Source organism: Centruroides sculpturatus, unplaced genomic scaffold (assembly GCF_000671375.1).
Source record: "Centruroides sculpturatus isolate CEXI.00-Female unplaced genomic scaffold, Cexi_2.0 scaffold162, whole genome shotgun sequence".
Taxonomy (NCBI): Eukaryota; Metazoa; Arthropoda; class Arachnida; order Scorpiones; family Buthidae; genus Centruroides; species Centruroides sculpturatus.
Genome location: NW_019384555.1, coordinates 94,117 through 119,038, shown reverse-complemented (window position 1 = coordinate 119,038; position 24,922 = coordinate 94,117). Strand labels below are relative to the sequence as shown.

The window sequence follows — 24,922 nt, the reverse complement described above, 5'->3', positions numbered from 1 at the left end:
AAACCATAAAGTGAATAGAAAGATGATTTTTAAGTGCTGCATTGCGTAAAAAGCCCCTTTCCGATCTTAAATTACGTGCCAAGCATCTGCACCAATAATTACGTATTGATGAGAAAAAAAAGAGATGGTTTGTCGATAACATTCGCCAAAAGTTTAATCGAGTAAAGCCGATAGTAAATCAAGCCGCAAAATGTGGCATATCTGATAAAACAGTTCGCTAACCTTAATGAAGTCATCTGTTAAAGTTATTTTTATTATATTAAATTATCGTATAGGGATAGCGGGTCAGATATTGTATTGTAGCCTATTCATCTTGGCTTCCTTAGCTTTTTTTCTAATTATTATTGTTGTTGCAGATACTTCGTATGAGAAGAATTGCCCTGAGCGAAGAGGGAGTACTCCTGCTGTGGTAAATGCACGAAATATGGATACGCCAACGCCTTCTCGAATAGTGGTAAGTTTTATAGTTTCTCAGAACGGTTAACGGGAAAAAAATCCCAACTCTTCTTAAAGAATTAGGCAGAAAATTAAATTTAATCTTTGTGCTCTTTCATTAAATTTTATATAATTTTGGCCACATTAAAAATATGGCGTTGAACCAATTTTTGACAATGTTCCTCCTTAAAAACTTCTTTTATAGAAGTCCTGCCGAGATGATTTAATTACTAAAATATTTCCTCTCCTTTCATTTAACTATTTCTTTTTTTTTATTAGTCATTTAATGTTGATGTAATTATTTCTCCGGGACTAATTTCGTTTCTAATATAAAAAAAAAAGTTTTTGTACGCTTAAATCAATAGGAATATGATGGGATGTAAATATTTAGCTTATTTTGCCAAGGACTAGTTGTGTTATTCACAACCGTTTCATTTTACATATCAGTAATTTATGAATTAAGTAAATATCCATGTCCCATTTATCTAGAAACAATCATTTTGTTTTCTTAATTCAGTTACGCGGAAACTATACAAAATTTGTTTGTCTCGAAAATTTAACCTATTTCTGCATACTTTAATTATCAAAAATTTAAATAATTCTGATAATACCAATGAATTCACTCATATTTTTAGCCCTTTCGTAGACTGATTGGATTTTATCATCATTTATTCGTCATATTTTACATTAAATGTGGAAAATTACATAAAAATCTCTTATGTACAGTACTTGTACTGTACAGGACCTATATAGTAAAGTGTAGGGCAGCATTTATTTTCGTTTAATTTATTTCAAGAAGAAAAAAAAAATATATTAATTAAACTTTATAGCAGTCATATTAAATTTAAATTAATTAATTATCGCCCTTAGAAACAATTTTACTTTTACCTTTAAGATAACAGTAATTTTATTTATTTAAAGATAAAAGTAGCGATAAGATTATATATAAATATATATATATTTCCCTTCCTTGCAAAATATAATAAGTTATAATCTATGTTTAAGCGATTTTTTAACGTTTGCATGATTGATTTCGGTCTTACTTTTTCTTACTTGTTCTTTCTTGTTTTGATGTACATTGATACGGGCAAAGAGCGCAGCTGTAATTTTCAAACCAGATGTTTGCCTTGTTTCTCAAACATGGAAGCAAATTAGTGTCAAAAATGAAAGATATCATAAGTAACAAAATAGATACGCCTCGATGGGTTAATATGACATCTTACAGCAACCCTTAAGTGAATATCTTCTTTCTTGGCATTTGTGCATACTAAGGCAAAATATTGCATTTTTAGTTTAAAATAAACAATTTAAAAAATTCGTTTTCTCATTTTTCAGTACTCTGACAGTTTGCAACACGATTTTTCAATGCGCTCTTTCCAAAAAGTTCGTATAAAAATTCATAAAAAAAAAGCAAAAACACAACTTCTCTAGCATGCCAGAGAGTATTAAGCAATATATTTGTATATAATTATTACACAGTTATATATTAATCTAATTTTTTAAAATATATTTTAATTCGCTAATATATTAAAAAAAAATGCTATAAAAAGTTTTCTCGTTTTATGAGCATATTTTCTGCAGAATCTGGATAAATTTAATCATCTGCTTGAAAATGTCATAACCTAAGTCCTTAAAAAACAAAGATATTCATGAATAGGTGCTAAAAATACGTGTTTCCCGTTCATACTCATATCTTGTAACATGAGCTAGAAAGAAGTTCATATCTAAATCCACGGATCCACGGTCAGACAGAAAGCTTATAACTACCCACACTTACCGTGCTGTAGATGGATATGACAGACAAGGAGGAAGAAAAAAATGATTTAAAAAAAAGCCATTTCCGTTACGAAAAAACAATTTTAAACAATTGATTTTGGAATTAATCAGTAATTCCGATCGCTTAATGTTGTATTAATTTTATAATAATATAAGGCTAAATTCCCGATTAACTATCGAAACTGAAAGCCGTTTTCATCTTTAAATTGTGATAAAAAGTCGAAAAGACGATTACTTGGTATTTGAAGTCATTACCGAACTCTCCTTTATTCATTTACTAGTTAAAGGATGGATCGGGGTGATTGTCAGCTTCGTGTGAATCGCCCGTTGCAACCGCGAATTTTTTCGCTTTCGCGGGTTGTTTATTAAAAGATTTACACCTTCCTACGCATTTCGAGTGATGTATTGAATTTAAAAAATGGTGGAATAATTATAAACAAGCGAATTAAAGTATAAAAAATTGGTTCGGGCGTTCACTAAACGATTATTTGTCAGGTTCTTTTAGACTCGAAACCGCGACACGTGTTTCGGTATAAACAATATTAATTGTCGTGAAACGTGTCATTTAGAAGTTTGCTAACAAGGTTCCTTCTAAAGACTTTGCTAAGGTGGATGACCTCCTTGCCAAAGTATTGATTGCCGATAAAACTGCAGGAAGAATTCTTCTTAATGTCATACCACGAAGTAAATGGATACTTTTAACTATTTATGTTATTACAACACACTATTATGTCATTTAAAAATCATTTTTGTTTCTATAATTAGTAAGACGTAATATATTCTGTTCTTTCTTTTTAAATTTATAATTACAAAAAGCGGAAACATTGAAGAGATAAGAAAAAATATATATATCTCGCTTCGGAGGCGAATCTTGAAGATTGTCACTAGATGCTTGATGGAAATATTAATAGAAATGTCTATAAGAGCTCCTGAAGCGAAAATTTAATGTTTAAATTTAAAAATTCTCTATAAAATTTTTCTATGTGACGGGATTTTCGTTTAGTTTAATGGATGCTCTACGTCTAACGTTATTATTTTTAGTCCAATTTGCATAACACCAGTTTTATCTGGCCGTAATGTATTATATAAGCTCGAGAACGATATCCACTCGTTTCTTGCATTTGAATCGTTAAAAGAGAAAATCACAGTTGTCAAATATAGGGAGAGGAATCCGCAATAAAACTATTTATAGTGCAATTTCCAGAAGAAATTATAAAGTAGAATGAATAAAATTTAAGATAGTTTCCAATTTCTTTACCAATGTCAATAAAAATGTCAGATGTGTCATAAAACAAAGTCCACTATATAAACTTGCCTCTGGCAATAGGTGTAAAAATTTCCCAGTTTCTCTGAGAAGTCAGATAACATTATCACAAACTGAAATGAGAGTGGGGATAATGGATACCATCTTAAAAAAATATAATGGAGTCCTTTTTCATAAAATTTACTAACAAATGCTGCTATATAGATAAATATATTAAGAAAAATCCTATTTTTTAATCCCAGGTTAATGTTTAAATATTCAAGACCTTGTTTTGATAGCTGTTAACTGTTCTCGTGATATAAAAAAAAATGGGGGTAATAATTACAATAATATGATAGTAGGAATAAAGCATGCATTTATATCTGATGTTTTTTTTTTTATTCTAAGGTTATTTTTTATTCTATCATAAGACTTGCATTGACCTACCACCTGGAGTATATCAACTGTAAACTCTGCCAGGTGTTCCATCTTAAATGTTTGCTTTTTTAACTTTTTAATCAAATTTCTTTTCAGTTTATAATTTTTGAGTTTGTTTAATGATTAAAAGTTTAAATATTTAAACATAATTTACAACATCTGTTTAATAATTAAATGTCTTTTTCAGAAGAATGGGAAATTCATTAAAATATTATAACTAATGGTTTTTTTTCTCCTTGATTAAAACTTAATGACAGTGTAAAACTGTTCAATTGTTTTTAATGTTTAGAGATTTATTAAAATTAAAATTGGGAAAAGGATGCTTGCACACATGTAAAATTTTAAATATTTTCAGAATTTTTTTGCTAAACGTTCATTTAAGAGTAATCCACTTAAGAGAACCAAGAGTGTGACTAAATTGGAAAGGAAGAGATGTACAATTGACGGAGACAGGTACGTATAAAGATTTATTGCCTGCAATTTATTTGCATGACAAATTTTAATTACTTATTTGATTGCAGAATTTACTATAAGATAAAATCTAACTTCACTTTTTAAATGATTATATTAATATCGATAAAATATATATTCGGTTTGCATAATTAATGCGGATGTAATAAATGAAGAATTTTTCATTCGTAATCTATTTATCTCCGCTTTTTATTAGATAAAATTGTTATCTAAAAAGAAACAGGTTATCGGTATAATTGAATTTAACCAAATTTATGAGACGCGATTAGTCCCGTAGCCAGGAAAAACACGAGCCACGGAGGTTATTAAATATAGATGAGAATAAATCCAAATTTTGTTAAGTGTCGTTATTCGACAAAACTTGTATCTATTTTTTTCCGCCTCTGTCTCTGGTTAAAATTACAAGTTGCTTTTATGGCACTATCGAAATAACTATTAATAACATTTAATAGGTAGGCGGTTGATTAACGGCAAAGAGGGACGGAAAGCCAGTTCTGATTAGAAGTGATATATAACTGAACCGATGACTCATTCAATAAGCTCATTATTATTCACCCGCAAGTTTCCTCCATCAGTATTTTCGAATCCTTTGTGCTCTTACTTTAAAAAAAAGAACTGTTATTTAAACATGGTCTCTCCAAATATGTTAAGCATGCTGCTTTTCTTTGTTCTTGTTATAGTGTAATGTTCATCCCTTTTGCTGGCATCTCATTTTTCTCTTTTAATATAAGTAGTGATATCTAATGCAGCATGAAAGTGAAATGACTGAGATCTTTGGAATTAATTAAAATGAAGATGAAAATTTTCTGTTTAGTTATTTGACAAGATCTTGATATGAAAAATTAAATAAAGAAAATTTTCTAGCTATAATATTATTTGATATTTTAAAAATTTTCCTCAATTTTTAAATTATTCAAAATTCCTGCTTTTAAATTTTAATAACTTTTTTGGTACATAAGAAATTTTAATTCAAAAAAGTTTTTTAATTTCAAATTAATACTATACTCAGTAAGTAAGGTATATTTTTTTCTTCCTTTCTTTCTTCCTTCCTTTTTAAATTAAAAAGTTGTAAAGGAAAATATAATAAAATAACCATTAAAAATTTAATTTTCTGCTAACCACAGCGTACCTTCATCGAGGTTACGTCCATCACGTTCTCATGAATCTCTACTTCAGTCGAGTCCAAGTGTTTTGGGAAGCTTAGATTTATCCCAGGGAAATGTTAAAGTCTCGGCACTGCATCCAAGCATTCTTGGTCAGGATAACTGTTTTCATTTAACTGCTGACGGCAGCACACGATATTATTACTGTCATACTGCAGCAGAAAGAGACCGATGGGTTAAGAGGTACGTACATTTAAATTACGAAAACTAACAGTACTTTTATCTTAAAATGATAAACGTTAATAAATAATCTATATTCAGTCTTAGAGGAACTATTCAGCCAGATCAGGAAAATATGAGAAGGACTGAAAAATCTCTACACATATGGATACTTGAAGTCAAAGGAGTTGCTCCTAAAAAAAAGTGTGTTACACTACTTCTAGTGCGCACAGATATTCTGAAGCTTTGAAATTCAAAGTAATTTTTCTCTTTTTAGATACTTCTGTGAATTATGTCTTGATAAAACATTATATGCAAGAACATCATCTAAACCAAAAAGTGATATGTGTTTTTGGGGAGAACGTTTTGAATTAAAGTAAGTTACATTTTGAAATAAAAAAAAAAAGAATAATCTATATTTTAGTTTTGAATTCTGATGCAGACCATGTTTAAAATTTTAGTAGCCTGCCAGAATTAGAGATGATCACAGTAAATCTGTACAGAGAAGCTGACAAGAAAAAGCGCAGGGATAAAAATGTTCTCCTGGGTAAGATGTAATTTTATGTAATTTAAAATTGAAAGTTTTCAATATTTAATTTTATCATGCAGAATAAAATGTAATATTTAAAATATTAGTTTTATAAAAGTATTTACGAATCACTTAAGTTAAAATTATATAGAATTTTGTTTTGAATAAAGGCTATGAGAGATTACAATAATATAAACTGGTAAGAAATAAAAATTTTTCTTACATCTTGATATGTGGAAAAGTAGCTTAACAGATAAGTTTGTCAATAAATATGTATTTCTTGCTTTAAAATAATTCTATTTGGGACAATCTGTTAATCTTAGGTGAATTGAAAAGTATGTAACAGTGCAGAAATTCATGCCAAAAATATGCATAAATGAAAACTGATGATAAAGGAAAACAATCAAATCTTATTACCTATAAAATCATTCTATTAATGTTTGTTAGATTTTACTGTTTTATTATTTATCTGATTTTTCTCGGAACTAAAAAGAATGTATTGTTCATTCTTAAAATTCAAAGGTTTATTGGAAGCTGTCCAAAGTCTTATTTGAGTTTGCAAACAAAAAATAAATAAACTTTAATATTTTCTAACCTAAAGATCATCTTTAGAGAATAAATGATTACATCTAAAATCACTGCAAAAAATCTTAAATTCAGAATGAACAAATTAAGATTAAAGAATTCCAGTACTGCTGCCATGGCAATACATCAACATTAATTTCATTACCTTACAAAATATAAATAAATGTTAAACTAATTTATTGTTATTTTTTTTTAACTTGAAAGAATTAACAGGAGTACTGTATATAACAACCATTTCTCTGGCTATTATTATAGAAGTCTTTTCTAATATTCATCTTAATAACAAACCATTACAGTTTTCTATAATTCTGAAGTTTTGATTTGTTCTTATTTTGTTCATTCTTGAAACTGATTAAATTTAAGCTAACATAATTGATTCTGACAAACAATTGCTTACCTTATTAGCATTATAATTTACTGCATTCATAGATTATTTTTGATATTTACAAGTAAAAACCTTTTGTATATTTTTTAATTTATACAAAAAGATAAGGATAAAATGTGGATTTGACAGTCAAAAGAACGAAAAATTAATTCATATTCAAAATAGTTCACTTTTGAAATCTACAATAATAGTTTGTATAGTTTGTATAATGGAATGTCCTTCAGTTTATTCAGTTGGATTTTTTTTTTATGTAAATATTACTACAAAAAGAAATATTAAGATTTTATATATGTAGTTGTGTAATAATATCCTTTTTAATTTGATTGTCTCCCAGTTTATTTTATTTTTAAATTTATCTTTTTTTTTAATAAAAACCTAAATCTGTATCCTGTAGGTCAGTATATTCATATTCTGTAGAACTATCATCAAACTTTTATAAATATATTTTACTTTTTTAATACAAGAAAGCATCTAAGTTACTTTACAGAAGTGCAAATGGTTTAGAAATAAGGAATTTTATATATTAATTTAAACCTTCTAGTGTCTACAGAAAGCAAATCTCAGAAGTTTAAAGAATTTCCACTCCAGAATGGATAAAGTTTTACTGTTAAAGTTATTATTTTGTTAATAATTGAAAGTGTTGAAAATTTTATTCATCAATAACGTTCATTTTAGAGAATTTATAACTAAAAATAATTATTATTACTTTATTATTATTATTAAAATTATCTGGATAAACATTAAATTATTAACAATAATTTTAATTTGCAGTTTAGAATCCAAATTTTTAACATTATATAATATGACATAGGNGCCCGAAGACTGTGAGGTAAATTATTATTATTATTTTTATTTAAAGCTAAACTATTTATATTTATATGCTCAATTTATAATGCAATAAATATAATTATAATTTGATATTAATTAATAAAACTAACTTTACACTTTCATATAAAAGTTGCACGAAGAAGGTTCAATATGAGCTATAATACAGGATTAAATATCGATAAAATATCAAGTTAAAGATTTTTGAATGTAAAACAACACATCATTATTCATTCAGAAAGTAATGTTAGCAGGTTGGGCCTCTCCCAGTAATGGAAAACCTATTTATCCTTAATGACTTGGATTACAATTTCCTTTCTTAATTTTTTCCTTGATCATTCTTTTCATAAATTTTTTATTAGTTGTTGTTTTATTAAAATTTAGAATAAATTTTTCAACAAATTTTATATTAACTATAATTAATTTATAATCATTGTTCTTGCAAATCTGTGAACTACTCAAGCCTTTGTTTTTAATATTGGGGTTGCATACAAAACATTATAAAATAAACCACCAATACTTTTATAGTTTTGAGCTGCAGTAATTTTGATTTTGTAACTGATTGAATTTAGTTTAATTTTAAAATATCATATACAACTGAAATAATATAATGATTACTATTAATTATTTAGAAATTTTCTTCAGAAAACATTATAATCATTCTGATATATATATTGATCCTTCATATACTCTACTGATATTTTAATAATGTGAAAATTTGTCTGGCTTTATATTAATAAATATTTAATTCATAAAAGCATTTTCCTAATCAAAATTATCTTCTTAATGTATGCATGATATAAAGTAAAAATTCCTAAATATAGCACATGTATACTATATAATTTAGTACATTGATAATTTGTATGGATAGACAGTTAATTATATCAAAATTTATTTTATATGATAATTTTTTCTGCATAATATTTAAATAATAATTTTTAGAATATCATTAATCATGAGATTTTCATTAACAGTTTAAGAATTTCTAGCAATTATTAATTGAAACCATAAAATAATCATTAAAGACAACTTTTTATTTTAGTAAGATTATCATCTCAAGCTATAATGATTCTTAGAACATCTTATGAAAAATTAATTTTATTTTATAGTAATATATATATGCACAGTATTGTAAATAGATTGTAATATAAAAAATTTATTTTATTATCCACTTAAATTTAATTAATTACATCATTAGAAAAATAAATCTTTTTCTCAAAAAATCAAGCATCCAACATATTTGATTTTTTTAATCTACATTAAAAATTAATTAGTTTTCATTTTTATATATCACGATGTAAAGGATACTTCTAAAGTATTCTATAAACAGTTATCAATTTACATAAGATGTTTTCAATTACAGATCACATAAATTTAATAAAAAGTTTTAAGTAAATAAACAAAACTGATTCCAAATTAGATTTTGCTGATCTACTTAAGATGATTTTATGCATAATTTAGGTCTGAATAACTATAAAAACCTGAATATATGGAAAATTTCTAATCTATTTTATCTGAAAAACAAAAGTCATTTGTTATTTTAATCACTGTATCTCTTGCTACAAATATTTAAAAAAAAAAGTAGAACTTTTATTTTTGAATTAGAGAATAAATATTTATATACAGTATTAGATGCTTGTACTGTACTTTATTCAGTATATAGAAGAAAATTTCACTTTATTTTAATAGGTTGATCCAATGAAAGTATGTAACAATGCTGTTCTTCAACGCCAGCAATCAACTTTAATTTCTTTCGTTGAAATGACTTGGGCTAAAGTGATTAATTCTGCTAGTTACTTTCCTGCGTAAGTTATATTTCAAAATTATCACAGAAAATTAAATATGTAAATAAGTGAATTGTAATTATAAATTTTTACAGTGAACTGCAAGATGTATTTTATAAATGTAGGCAGTCTCTGGCTGCTATAGGTAAAGAAGAACTTAGTGATAATTTAATAGGTGCATCCATATTCTTAAGGTTTCTTTGTCCTGCAATATTATCACCAAGTTTATTTAATCTCACACAAGGTATATTCTTAAATTAAAACTATAAGCACAATTTTAAATATTATTTTCTTATACAATCCATATATTTTATAGAATATCCTCAGGGTCGTGCTGCGCGTAATCTTACTCTTGTTGCTAAAACCATTCAAACATTAGCAAATTTTACAAAGTAAGTAAATTTATGATTGTAATTATATATGAAATCATTAAATAAATATATTGATGTCTGTATATTCTTTTGTAAGATGTTATAAAAATTTCTTAAATTAGTAGAAATTTTATCAAAATGACAAAGTATTAATTAAATATTGATGTGTTAATAATATATAATTAGATTTGGAGGAAAAGAAAGTTTTATGGAATTTATGAATGATTTTGTGGAAAAAGAATGGGGCACAATGAAAGCATTTATAAGGCAAATTTCTGTAAGTTTCTTATTTGGAAATCTTAATTATTTTTAACAGTAAAGATTAATATTAATAAATGTTTTTAATCAAAATTTAAGAGTCAAGTTACCAAAGAACATGAAAACCAGTTAGAGTTTGATGGTTACATTGATCTTGGAAAAGAATTATCTATATTGCACAGTTTGTTGAATGACTGCGTCCTTCGTATCAACCAAAAGGTAAGACGCAAGACAATTCATTTATAAATGTAATTAAGATGATGGATGTAAATAGTTGCCATGTAGCTTAATGGATTTCTGAAATTTAAGAGAACATTAACATTGATTTTACTGTTAATTTATCATAATTAATAATTTACACATCGAGATTGTATATTTGACTTCATAATTAATGGCTGTGAAAGTCATTTATATTTAAACATAAAAATTTAATGTGAGTTTATTTAACAAAATTCATTGAATTTTTTTTTTACTACAATCAAATTATATTGTTAATCATGTTAAAAATTTTATAACAAATCAAAGAATGTCTGTTTAAAATAATTGAATAACAATTTTTAAGGAATATATTTTTATTATAAAATTTTCCATTTTAATATTAGAATACATGTACTGTCTTATTATATCGTATATTTTGTAGTAATGAAATTAATCATTCTTAATTACAGTTATATACGGACCAAGTTGATCACCTGCAGCACATTTTAGATGGTGTGTCAGCAGCATTAACCCAACCAGGTGTAATGAGACAGATGAGTTCACCTGCACAAGGATTATTATTTGATAGTCCTGTTACCCCTATAGACTATGAGCCATTTTCATTATTCCACCAGCAGTCATTACCAGAAGAGCATCTTATTAATAATAGTGGTACAAAACAAGCAAGTACTTCTAGTCAAGAAAATGGAGAAACAATACATTCCACTTCTTTACAACAGTAAGTTATTTCACTTTACAAATCAATAATATATTTTTTCCATTTTTTAGAAGATTGTTGCTTAATATTTGATTTACACTGAAAACAGAATAGTTATTCTAAATTAGACACTGTTTATTGGTTTCTATATGTATATATAAGTATTTATTCATTAAGTAGTTCTTATATTAAATATATATTTATAATGCAAATGAAGTTTATGTTGATATTATGAATCATTTTATCAGAAACAGTTATTTTTAAATACTTTTTGAATTTCATGATATAGAACATTTTCTTGTAAAAATTTAGACAAATGGGATGTCAACTTATAGCCATCAGGAATCTGGATTCAAATCTGATTCATACTCCTACAATTTATCATAAACAGTAGGTATAAAAGGTACACAATAGATGGAGAAATAATCTATACCATCCATTCTAGTCAATTCCATCGTAGTTAAATATACACCCACAACTGTCATATGATTTGGCTAAATTTGGATATAATGATTATAAATTAGAAATGAATTTGGCACTGAGGTGTTAGGTGCCATCTCATATTAAAATTATTATTAATCTAAATAAATTAATTGTGTCCCCAGTCGGCACTGTAATAACCATCGATGGCTATGTGTGAAACTTACATATACTGGAAGAGGAGATCAGACTGGAGGTCCAGGTAGCATAATTGGCAACGCGTCCGCACAGTAAATGGGAGTTGCAGGTTTGAGTCCTGCTTCGGGCTGATTCTTTTCTTCCAGTTTAATCTAAATTATATTATTTAATTAATTAATTATTAATTAGTTAGTATCACGTGAAAATGGAATCGTTTTCTTTTAATATTATTTAATTAATTAATTAATTATTAATTTTATTTTATAGTAATATATATATGCACAGTATTGTAAATAGATTGTAATATAAAAAATTTATTTTATTATCCACTTAAATTTAATTAATTACATCATTAGAAAAATAAATCTTTTTCTCAAAAAATCAAGCATCCAACATATTTGATTTTTTTAATCTACATTAAAAATTAATTAGTTTTCATTTTTATATATCACGATGTAAAGGATACTTCTAAAGTATTCTATAAACAGTTATCAATTTACATAAGATGTTTTCAATTACAGATCACATAAATTTAATAAAAAGTTTTAAGTAAATAAACAAAACTGATTCCAAATTAGATTTTGCTGATCTACTTAAGATGATTTTATGCATAATTTAGGTCTGAATAACTATAAAAACCTGAATATATGGAAAATTTCTAATCTATTTTATCTGAAAAACAAAAGTCATTTGTTATTTTAATCACTGTATCTCTTGCTACAAATATTTAAAAAAAAAAGTAGAACTTTTATTTTTGAATTAGAGAATAAATATTTATATACAGTATTAGATGCTTGTACTGTACTTTATTCAGTATATAGAAGAAAATTTCACTTTATTTTAATAGGTTGATCCAATGAAAGTATGTAACAATGCTGTTCTTCAACGCCAGCAATCAACTTTAATTTCTTTCGTTGAAATGACTTGGGCTAAAGTGATTAATTCTGCTAGTTACTTTCCTGCGTAAGTTATATTTCAAAATTATCACAGAAAATTAAATATGTAAATAAGTGAATTGTAATTATAAATTTTTACAGTGAACTGCAAGATGTATTTTATAAATGTAGGCAGTCTCTGGCTGCTATAGGTAAAGAAGAACTTAGTGATAATTTAATAGGTGCATCCATATTCTTAAGGTTTCTTTGTCCTGCAATATTATCACCAAGTTTATTTAATCTCACACAAGGTATATTCTTAAATTAAAACTATAAGCACAATTTTAAATATTATTTTCTTATACAATCCATATATTTTATAGAATATCCTCAGGGTCGTGCTGCGCGTAATCTTACTCTTGTTGCTAAAACCATTCAAACATTAGCAAATTTTACAAAGTAAGTAAATTTATGATTGTAATTATATATGAAATCATTAAATAAATATATTGATGTCTGTATATTCTTTTGTAAGATGTTATAAAAATTTCTTAAATTAGTAGAAATTTTATCAAAATGACAAAGTATTAATTAAATATTGATGTGTTAATAATATATAATTAGATTTGGAGGAAAAGAAAGTTTTATGGAATTTATGAATGATTTTGTGGAAAAAGAATGGGGCACAATGAAAGCATTTATAAGGCAAATTTCTGTAAGTTTCTTATTTGGAAATCTTAATTATTTTTAACAGTAAAGATTAATATTAATAAATGTTTTTAATCAAAATTTAAGAGTCAAGTTACCAAAGAACATGAAAACCAGTTAGAGTTTGATGGTTACATTGATCTTGGAAAAGAATTATCTATATTGCACAGTTTGTTGAATGACTGCGTCCTTCGTATCAACCAAAAGGTAAGACGCAAGACAATTCATTTATAAATGTAATTAAGATGATGGATGTAAATAGTTGCCATGTAGCTTAATGGATTTCTGAAATTTAAGAGAACATTAACATTGATTTTACTGTTAATTTATCATAATTAATAATTTACACATCGAGATTGTATATTTGACTTCATAATTAATGGCTGTGAAAGTCATTTATATTTAAACATAAAAATTTAATGTGAGTTTATTTAACAAAATTCATTGAATTTTTTTTTTACTACAATCAAATTATATTGTTAATCATGTTAAAAATTTTATAACAAATCAAAGAATGTCTGTTTAAAATAATTGAATAACAATTTTTAAGGAATATATTTTTATTATAAAATTTTCCATTTTAATATTAGAATACATGTACTGTCTTATTATATCGTATATTTTGTAGTAATGAAATTAATCATTCTTAATTACAGTTATATACGGACCAAGTTGATCACCTGCAGCACATTTTAGATGGTGTGTCAGCAGCATTAACCCAACCAGGTGTAATGAGACAGATGAGTTCACCTGCACAAGGATTATTATTTGATAGTCCTGTTACCCCTATAGACTATGAGCCATTTTCATTATTCCACCAGCAGTCATTACCAGAAGAGCATCTTATTAATAATAGTGGTACAAAACAAGCAAGTACTTCTAGTCAAGAAAATGGAGAAACAATACATTCCACTTCTTTACAACAGTAAGTTATTTCACTTTACAAATCAATAATATATTTTTTCCATTTTTTAGAAGATTGTTGCTTAATATTTGATTTACACTGAAAACAGAATAGTTATTCTAAATTAGACACTGTTTATTGGTTTCTATATGTATATATAAGTATTTATTCATTAAGTAGTTCTTATATTAAATATATATTTATAATGCAAATGAAGTTTATGTTGATATTATGAATCATTTTATCAGAAACAGTTATTTTTAAATACTTTTTGAATTTCATGATATAGAACATTTTCTTGTAAAAATTTAGACAAATGGGATGTCAACTTATAGCCATCAGGAATCTGGATTCAAATCTGATTCATACTCCTACAATTTATCATAAACAGTAGGTATAAAAGGTACACAATAGATGGAGAAATAATCTATACCATCCATTCTAGTCAATTCCATCGTAGTTAAATATACACCCACAACTGTCATATGATTTGGCTAAATTTGGATATAATGATTATAAATTAGAAATGAATTTGGCACTGAGGTGTTAGGTGCCATCTCATATTAAAATTATTATTAATCTAAATAAATTAATTGTGTCCCCAGTCGGCACTGTAATAACCATCGATGGCTATGTGTGAAACTTACATATACTGGAAGAGGAGATCAGACTGGAGGTCCAGGTAGCATAATTGGCAACGCGTCCGCACAGTAAATGGGAGTTGCAGGTTTGAGTCCTGCTTCGGGCTGATTCTTTTCTTCCAGTTTAATCTAAATTATATTATTTAATTAATTAATTATTAATTTAGTACGAGATGGTACCTAACACCTCACTCTAGTGCCAAATTCATTTCTAATTTATAATCATTATATCCAAATTTAGCCCAATCATTTATGGCAGTTGTGGGTGTGTATTTGCTTAATGTTGGGTTTCGTTTTGATGTGTATATTTATATATCCATTGTAGTTCAGATCTGTTCACAACGAACAAAATTCCCATTAATCATATTGCCTTAATCTTGTGGTGCCACACATTTGATACAGGATTGATTCAGTTTGACAAACTTTTTATTAAATGATTTTTTAGTTAAAAAGATATTTCAGTTAATGTAATTTTATTCAAAAAATTTTCTGAATCATTTGTAACAATAACTGAACATATTGCCTTTTAAGTCACAAAAATAATTTTAATAGTTTAATGTTCCTTTTTAAGTGGTATTAAATTTTTGAAATTATACATAATTGAGTTTAAATTTTCTTGAATTATTTTCCTAAATTTCAAGTGTAGATATGCAAAAAATCAATTGCCTATTTACCAATATATTAGTAAAAAACACCTAAACAGAAAAACTAGTTTAAATGTCTTGAAGATTAGAGGTAAAAAATGTTTAACATTTAAGTATTTATCATTATATATATTTAACTTGTATATTTGAATAGTGGTTATAATTTCTTTCATATAAGAGTTTATTGTTCATAATTTTTTACAGAGATATTTTCTGTTTTCTTTAATTACAGAAACACATTTATATTAGGGAGTGGAAAACTCCCAGCTCAGGATTTATCTACTGCAGATGATTATGTCTTGTACAGTGCATTGAATCAGAATAAAGAAGGCAGAGATAACATTCCACTGCGTCATGGTATAGACCCGTCGTTAAGAAAAGATGGCTGCATGCGATTGGCTCAGTCATGTTTCTACGGTGATATCTTGGGCAATAGTTTTGTGTCAGAAAGGTTGGAAACACCTCCAAGTAGTCCCAGAAGTCTTGCAGAACTATCTCAAGATTCTGCATTTAATTTTTCAAATCTGTCAATGTTACATACAGCAGAGTCACCTAATGGAAATAGTTCAGCTGAAGGAATATCCTGTTTATCAAAGCTATCTAGAAATTTAGAATCATTTTATACAAAAAGTTCACCAGCTACACCATTGCCAGGACCACTTGCTTTCAATAATCCTCTTTACCATTTTCCACATTCTGCAAGTCCTAACAAACTAGACAATGAAGCAAAACCATCTCCTTGCAGTTCTGTAGGAAGTAATGAAGACATGTCTGTAATGGGAAAACTTTGTCTAGGTAGTGTTTTTCAGTTACATTGCAGATAAACAAGCACATGAATTTCTTAAAATAATACTGAATTAAACTTTTAATACATTATTTCAATAATACTTTTACTTTAATTATAAAGGAATAGCAGAATCTACTCCTGAACTTCCATATGATAGACATTGCTACACAAGTTCGTCGTCTAGTGATGGTTTCACCCCACCTAGAGAACGCCGTAGTACATTCAAGTCTACGGCACCACGAACAAATCCGCATTTCTCAAGTTCCCAGCCATCTGTAGCAAGCAGATCGCCGATGTTAAATTATAACAACAATGTCCAATATCAAACAAATGGACATTCAAGTAATATATATCCACTCCAAGATAATGACTTTTTAAAAGGTGTTTCTTCAGATTCTTTGTTAAGTGAACAACAAAAGTAAGTGCAAAAAAAACTGAGTGAAATTTATCATATTAGTTTTATATTTAATTTAATTTTTTATTTTAATTTAGTGTTGATGAAGAATGGGACAGTGAACCTCATACAAAAATCCAAACACACAATTGCAAAACATTAAATAAAACATTAGAAGAGGTGGGTGAGTCAAATGCACTGCATGTTATCTTATCAAATAGCACGCCAGTTTGATGTTTTGTGTACTCTTGCATGTTTTTCAATGCATGTTTATATTTATGGTGACGGATATATGTATTGCATAAAGAAGATTGGCCATTTGTGTTTGTCTGTGAATATTGTGTTGTCATCAAAATCGTATTTTAAACAGTATGAACAACAAGTTGAAGAACTAAGGCATCTAATGGAAGACTTACAAGATAAACTTCAAGGTGCAGAACAGAAACTCACGGAACAAGAAACTGCAACAGAACAAGTCGTTGCCGACTGGAAGGCCAGACTAGAAGCAGGAGAAGAACGTTTACGTCGTCAGCAAGAAGAAAAAGATCATCAAATGAAAAATATTATTACAAGGTAAATAGGTCTCTACAACCTATTTTTAATATTTAAGTATAACCTAAACCCAATTTAACAGTAAATCTTATTTCCAGATTAGATACAGACTACATTCAAGATAATTTTTAATTAATTAAATGATGAAATCTGACCTAAAGGTAGGCAGTTATGCCATCATCTTTTGCTAAGATTAATAATTAATACTTAGTTATATTCAAAACTAAATAATTTAGAAAATTCTGGAAGAATAGATGTTTTAGCAGTTAATTAATCACCAGCCAATCTTTGTTTCCAGAGATGTATATTAATTTGGATCATATAATTATTACAAGGTTAACAGTTACAAAGATTGGACAAGTCAGGCAGCATAACTGATATATTAGTTCAGTAAGCAAAATCTTCCTGAATTTCCTAATTAATAATCTTAGCACAAGACGATGACATAAATGCCTACTTTTAGAGAAATTTGATCACATCTGTTAAAAATAGTTTATCTTTTGGCTAAATTTAAGCTTAACAATTTATGTTTATGATGAAATATTTTAATAATTTATTTATTTAATTTATAGAATGTAATGAATTAAATAATTAACACAGCTAAACAATTTAAATATTTCTTTTAGTTAAAATTTTACAATTTCCTGTTGTTCTATAAAATATATTTATTCCTTTCTTTATAGCTGCTTCAAATTGTCTTTATAAAATGTTAAATTTCTTATTTTCTTAGCATTGTTCATTCTGAGGATGCAATGAATAATGATTTGGTCAAATATCAAATATTTGACTGATACTGAAGCCAAATTATTTGGCTGTCTGACAGTAAGTAATCAAAATTTTAAGATGATTTTACTTAAAAAGTATTTGTTCAGAATATTTATATTTTAGTTTAAAGAAATTAATCATAGCAGATATATTCTCAAAACTTATGATACATCTGAGTCAGTTTCTGCGATTTTTGTATTATATCATACTTAAATGATAATTGCATATTTAAAATTCTGTTGTAGACAATGTTTCATTTTCAGATACTTCATTATCAAAGTTTCTTACAGATGACAACACACTTGTAGTTTAAATTTTCTAATCACTGACTCACATGATTAACCTAGTTAACTAAGCAACCATCATCATAACAACTTAATTATTATTTTTTAAAGATGAGTCATTGGAATGATGGTTGTTATAAATATGCTTACTAGCACTCAAATTTAAATACTAAAAAAAATTGTTTATTATTATTTTTTTAATTTATGTTTCTTTCTTGTTCATAGCAAGCTTTTGTATGGGAATAATTGAAAATTTGATATTCAGACATACTAATTGCATATTAGAAAATTATTCATGTACAGTACATTTAATAAGCTTACTTTTGCTATAAATGTAAACACTTAGAGATGTAATGAAGCATTCAAGAGTTTTAACAAAAGTTAAAAACCAAATTAAAATATTTTTGTTATTTTATTGTAGGCCATTTTCTAATTCCATTACAAAAATTATCTTATAAAATTATTATTAAATCAACTGAAACATTTATCTTGTCTCTCTGTAGTAAAAGACCAAAGTTTGCAGTCAGTTCTAGGTACCAGTTGCATAGCAACATCTGATTTTAGAATAAGAACGAGCAATTATTTATTGTGACAATCATATTTTTAATTTATTTAATTAAATAATATGCTCTCCATCTCAAATTAGTAAATGAATATTTATTGCATCCTTACTTATGATGTATGTTCAGTTCAACTTAAATTATTTGATAAGAACATTCATGATTGTTCATTAGGGAATTTTTTTTTAATATTAATCTGAATTTATCCTATTAAAGAATCTGCTTATTATTAAATTCACTTAAACTATAAGAATGAAAATGTATGCAAATGTTTTCTTTTATTAGCATGATTTTAGAATTTATTTCTTGTATGAAAGAAGAATCACTTATACATAAAATATGAAGTAATAATTTGATTTCTTCTAGATCACACTTCCATTTAATATGACACGTAACATATTTGTAGTAGAATCCTGTCTAAAGGCATTAGCATTTTTATTTCCTCAAATATGCCCTGAATTTAATAACTTCAAAAGCTCTGACTGCAATATTTTTTCCACTATATGAAATCATCAATCAAAGAGAAGTTATTACCTATTTTATAGTTATCATTGAACAACTGAAATTTTGAGTTATAAAATTCAGCTTCATGTAATGGAATAAATGCTCTTCAGAATATTTCTTCCATAAAAAATATACTCCTAGAAATAATGCAATGTAACATTTAAATCTAATTTTATTGCAAATTCTTGTCAATACAATTATATTTTAAATGTACGAATAAACAGATGTCATTCAAAACCTTTGCTTGATTTCCATAATTCTAGAATTATGTAAATGCAAATTTAAATCATACAGGAGAAGGAAAGGATAATATTAAAGTAATAGCATAAAATAGTGAATTTGATGAACAATTCTGAATACATGGCATATAGGAAGTCAACAGACATGAAAAAAATTTTATTCATTGTATTTACTTATCATCACACTGGAAAATAACGCAGCTGCTGTTTTTGTAGATACATTAAATTTTAACATATTATAGCATTTAAAATTGGAAAAATCATCTGTTCATTGATATTTTTCTTTGACTATAGAGTAAATAAGTATATTATTATTACATTCCATACTATGCATTCATTAATAGTTGCTTTTAGTTTACTTATTTCTGCGCAAGTGATTTGATACATTAAACAGAAAAATTAAGTCATGGAATAATTTTCTACAAGAATTCATTCACCATACAAACAAAAATGCCATAAGTTACACCAGACAATTTTTATATCTCAAATATAGTAACTAACAAGCTTTGTGGGATGAAAATTATTACACTATATTGCAAAAGCCTTCATTAATGGAAACAAGCTATGTACGTCAGAACTGCATTAGCTCATTAGTAGAAAAATGACAAACTAAGATTATAATTAAAATGTTGGGATCACATACATGCATTGCATTACATAACATAACACTTGAACTGCTTGAAATATTAAAAACAAATATAGAAAATACAATGTTGCCAATTATATCTTATACTTAGGATACTGTACAAATTGCTTTTGTCATCATATGTAATTATTTATTACATACAACAGCATAGGAATGTGGCGACCCCACTGCCCAGGGTGTAAACCCTGCAGTTAGCCAAAGGTTCATTGGTAAATGGCAAAACCAATGGATGTCATCACTTGCCCCTTGCCAACCCGCACTGAGGCAGCGTGGTTTCTTGTATCATGTCGTGCATGGGGTTGGTGAGGCATTGCCTCACCAACCCCATGCACGACATGATACAAGAAAAAACATGGCCCTCATTCTCCATAGGCCCAAATGACCCTGGGAGGAGTAGACCTCAGGATCCAGTCAGAAGGGCAGAGGGTGCTAAGAATCTGTGGAGTCTAAACCGTAACTACTCACACAAAACTACAATGTTCTATCTACATAGCAACTTACAACTGCTTTCAAACCACCTTGACCACTTGGCCATCCAGCTGTTATAGAGCAGTTGTTTGGCTGACATGCAGAGTTATGCTCAAACTACAAGAAACAATGCTAAACGAGTAGGAAAAAGCGTGAGTCTCCCTTTGTTTTTACAAATTTTCAGTGAGGTCACATGGGCACACCAATGAAATCCAAAGCAAATTTTTCGCAAAAAAAATCGACAAACTGAAACCGACGATAATCAAAATCAACTAAAACCAAGGTATTACTGTGCTGGGACAAGTAATATCCAAATCTGGCTCACTACTTCCAGAAATTAACAGGAGGATCAAACTAGCATGGTCTACATTCAGACAAAATTCTGAAATCTTCAGGTCTAAAATGCCAATCGACCTTAAGAAAAGAGCATTCAATCAATGCATACTACCAGTCATGGGTTATGGATGTGAAACTTGGACACTAAAGAAAGAAACAACAGTTTGCCCAAAGGTCAATGGAGCGATACATGCTAGGAATAACCAAGAGAGATCACACAAGAATAGAGTGGATTAGGCAAAGAACACAGGTAAGATGTAATCCACAGAATTAAATCTCTCAAATGGCAATGGGCAGGATATCTGGCAAGGAGGACTGACAACCACAATGTAATATCCACGGGGAATCCATACTTAAGGAGACAAGCAGGCACAACATGGTGGAGAGTGGCAAACATGGACACAAATGGAGGTCAATTATGTAAGGGAGGCTACATAACTTGAAATAGTAGAATAAGCTGATGATGATTACCAGGTTTGGTTTTGTGTGTAAACATTATTAATCAAATGATACAGCCAAATTCTTAATATGTTACTGGGCTACAATATGGTTAATTTATTAAGCAATTTGAATTAGAAATAGACAGTTAAGCTACCATCTTTTTAGTTCCTAATTTTTAAAATTAACACATTAGACTAGGGAGATTTCTTCCAGACTATTCTAAATTCAAATTGTTTGACAGCTTAGTAATTAGACATAGCCAAAGCTTATTGGTCTATACTCTATCATTTGATTATTAATTTCTTGTCATCTTGGACTGTCAACTCTGCTGTTTAATGTTTCCACATCGTAAATTCCCCTCTTTATTAGATAAGTGACATCAATTATTTATCAAAACAATCAGATAAAAACTTCCAAATTGATTTCAATGACATATTTACCATAATTTCCTGATTTGAAAGCAAAAGATGTGTCTTTTAATTACACAGGATGTATCTTTGTACTGCTACTACATTTTTCCCAATACCAACAGATTTATATACAGTAATTATATACAATCAACCCCCCTATAATGCAGTAGATACGTTCCACTTTATAAGAATTTCGCATTGTAGGAATCCTCAAATATATGAGCCAATTACAGCCCGGAATGCATGCAGTTTACAGACTACGGCTGTTTAATTTTATGGAAGAAAACCTTTCAATCAATTCTAGACTAATTTCACTCAACATTTCCAAAACACGTATAATTTTTTGGGAATAATCCATATAAACTATGCTATAAACAAAAAATTTGTAGGATTACTTACCGAGTGTGCATCGTTTGACCACGCCACTGCTTAAGCTTGTTTTCGTTGTGGAGCAGCGCAACAAACGGCAACCGCGTTTTCTGATCAATGAATTTTTCACAGAAAAATAACTTAACTTTGGAGACATTGTTAATAGAAATAATTTTTATGACCGTTGAATAAGAAATGTTTTTCACAAGAAATATATAAAATTACAGTACTGTATTAGACTTACAGCATCTAATTTAGGCCTATATACTGTACAGACAATAGTAAACTCAACTTACCCACCTAAACTGTCCGTAGCATGTAAGTAGTTCAGCTGCTCGACCAATCCTGTCACAACACGAGTCGGCGATGATGTTTTACCACATTTTACGAGTCTCTGTTAGTGTCTTTATATGAATACCGTCACAATTTTTTCGCCGCGATATACAAATCTGCATTATATGAACCCACGTTATAGGGGTATCTACTGTATTTAAAATCACAAAATCTAAAAACAAAATTTAAGTATATAGAAAATATCAAATCAATCAACATCTGGTAAGTTACATCTAATTCACTATCAATGAAAGTTCTAGCATTAACTAATAAACAGGCATTTATTGGAAGATATATGGTATGTCTCCAATACACATTAGGTTACAGTGAAGACTCTTCAAGATGTAATTGTTAAAAATTTTTAACAATTACATCTTGCCAAATGGAAGATTAGTACTTGTAGTGATATTGAATGCTTCCTATTATTATCTACAAAATAATAAATTTTTAGATCTTTCAGTAAGTTAAGAGTTTGTAAATGAAACATTGAAGCAAGCTGGATTCATCAAAAAGCATGTTAAAGAAATCAACGAACAACATTGTTAGTAACTTTAGCAGATACTTTATATATCTCTTAATTTGATTTAATAGCAGATAATATTATGTATTTTAAGTGTAAGCATTTTATTAAAACAAACTAATCCATTTTTAAATTTTAGAATGGAATACGAATCTATTAATTTTAATATGAATGAAATAAACGCTCGATGCTACAGTATATCTAAAGAAAAGAATTCAAGCATAAATATTACTATTAAGAGCAATAGTGATATTATTATTCTTGATGACAATATCACTGATCTCTGGAGATTTTCCATAACTGAGTTTCAATTTTGCTTTTGATTATGAATTGCCATCTTAAAGTAACGAAAGGGGTCATTAATTATCTTTTTCCATTTCTGTATTTTTTTTTTACTTGTTCTTTACTCAATTTCCTCTTTTTTGTAGGGCATAATAAATGCTGGCTTGCCACCATTACAAGATATATGGCATATTAATAGTGAAATGGTTCTTAATTATCTAAAAATATTTCAAAATAAAATTTAAATCTTTTTTTATTATTAACAGATTAATCACAGTAGAAGACGAATTGCGTCGCGAACAGCAAGAACTACAAGACATGATTGCAGCCAAACAAAAAGTGATTGATGCACAAGAAAGAAAGATTCAAACTTTGGATGCTGCAAATACCCATCTCATGTCTGTTTTAAACCAGTTAAAAGAACGATATCAACTTCATTCACAAAACGGTATCTTGGGATCACCTCCTTTAGTCAAAATGTCTCTCTTTGAAAACGATTTACCATTTAAGAGCAGTTCATGTTAAAGAAAAGAAAAAATGCAAAAAGAGTCCTTTTATGCAACCTCAAACACTGCCATATCAATTATTCAGATTACAATTTTATTTCTGCACCAAAGGTTTGGAGAGAATTAGAGGAAGCTCTCCGATCTTATCTCGTTTTCTATGCAAAAGTCTGTTTTGTATATTCGCTGGTTCGTAAAGTATTATAAACGGGTTAATTTTCTTATGTAAATTATCGACTATCGAGTACAAATTAGGAGTAACAGATTATCCTTTGGTGCTAGAGTATTGCTTATCAAAAGCTCTAATATAACTGCAAAGTATCCAGATTTACGCTCTAAAGTAAGAGACGACACCCTCGAGGGAGCAAAAATAAAGATGCTCAAGTCTTTTCTACTATTTAACACTTTGTACAAATTATTGACTTTGATGCAAATATGCTCAACTTTTATTTGGCACATTTTTTTCTATAATTTTACAAATGACCAACTAATTAATTTGTAATTAAATAGCAGTGCCAATGATATCATTTCACACATAGATTGTAGATTATTGAATCTTTGTAACATGCTGTCTTAATTGTAAATAAGCAAACAGTATTTATTGATTACTGTAAGATGTGCGTCATGTTTTATTGTAGGTGTATATTTAAAGTGTAAATAAATTTATTTACATGTGTTAGTTTTAGAAACTTAATTATTCATTCAGAAGATAAAAAGCACACTAAAAATGTTACTTAAATGTAAGAAAAAGACCAGGAATTTGACTACATCGTATCAGTCAAAAGTATTGGAATCACTTTC

At 27.8% G+C, this 24,922-nt stretch overlaps 1 protein-coding gene across 1 annotated transcript in view; it reads left to right on the top strand.

Annotated features, from left to right (window-relative positions):
- LOC111623798 (ras GTPase-activating protein nGAP-like) overlaps nucleotides 1-24,362 on the top strand; it is a 42,891-nt gene extending 18,529 nt beyond the window's left edge. The window contains exons 5-23 of the mRNA XM_023366498.1: nucleotides 357-454; nucleotides 4,248-4,345; nucleotides 5,488-5,709; nucleotides 5,788-5,889; nucleotides 5,963-6,061; nucleotides 6,147-6,239; nucleotides 7,579-7,582; nucleotides 7,996-8,013; nucleotides 9,699-9,814; nucleotides 9,889-10,037; nucleotides 10,110-10,185; nucleotides 10,351-10,441; nucleotides 10,522-10,641; nucleotides 11,091-11,359; nucleotides 15,961-16,523; nucleotides 16,636-16,933; nucleotides 17,008-17,089; nucleotides 17,280-17,482; nucleotides 23,885-24,362. Coding sequence (XP_023222266.1) covers nucleotides 357-454; nucleotides 4,248-4,345; nucleotides 5,488-5,709; nucleotides 5,788-5,889; nucleotides 5,963-6,061; nucleotides 6,147-6,239; nucleotides 7,579-7,582; nucleotides 7,996-8,013; nucleotides 9,699-9,814; nucleotides 9,889-10,037; nucleotides 10,110-10,185; nucleotides 10,351-10,441; nucleotides 10,522-10,641; nucleotides 11,091-11,359; nucleotides 15,961-16,523; nucleotides 16,636-16,933; nucleotides 17,008-17,089; nucleotides 17,280-17,482; nucleotides 23,885-24,143 — 2,960 coding nt within the window. The 3' untranslated portion in view covers nucleotides 24,144-24,362. The remainder of the gene's footprint in view (nucleotides 1-356; nucleotides 455-4,247; nucleotides 4,346-5,487; nucleotides 5,710-5,787; nucleotides 5,890-5,962; nucleotides 6,062-6,146; nucleotides 6,240-7,578; nucleotides 7,583-7,995; nucleotides 8,014-9,698; nucleotides 9,815-9,888; nucleotides 10,038-10,109; nucleotides 10,186-10,350; nucleotides 10,442-10,521; nucleotides 10,642-11,090; nucleotides 11,360-15,960; nucleotides 16,524-16,635; nucleotides 16,934-17,007; nucleotides 17,090-17,279; nucleotides 17,483-23,884) is intronic.
- Nucleotides 24,363-24,922: the final 560 nt, after the last annotated feature.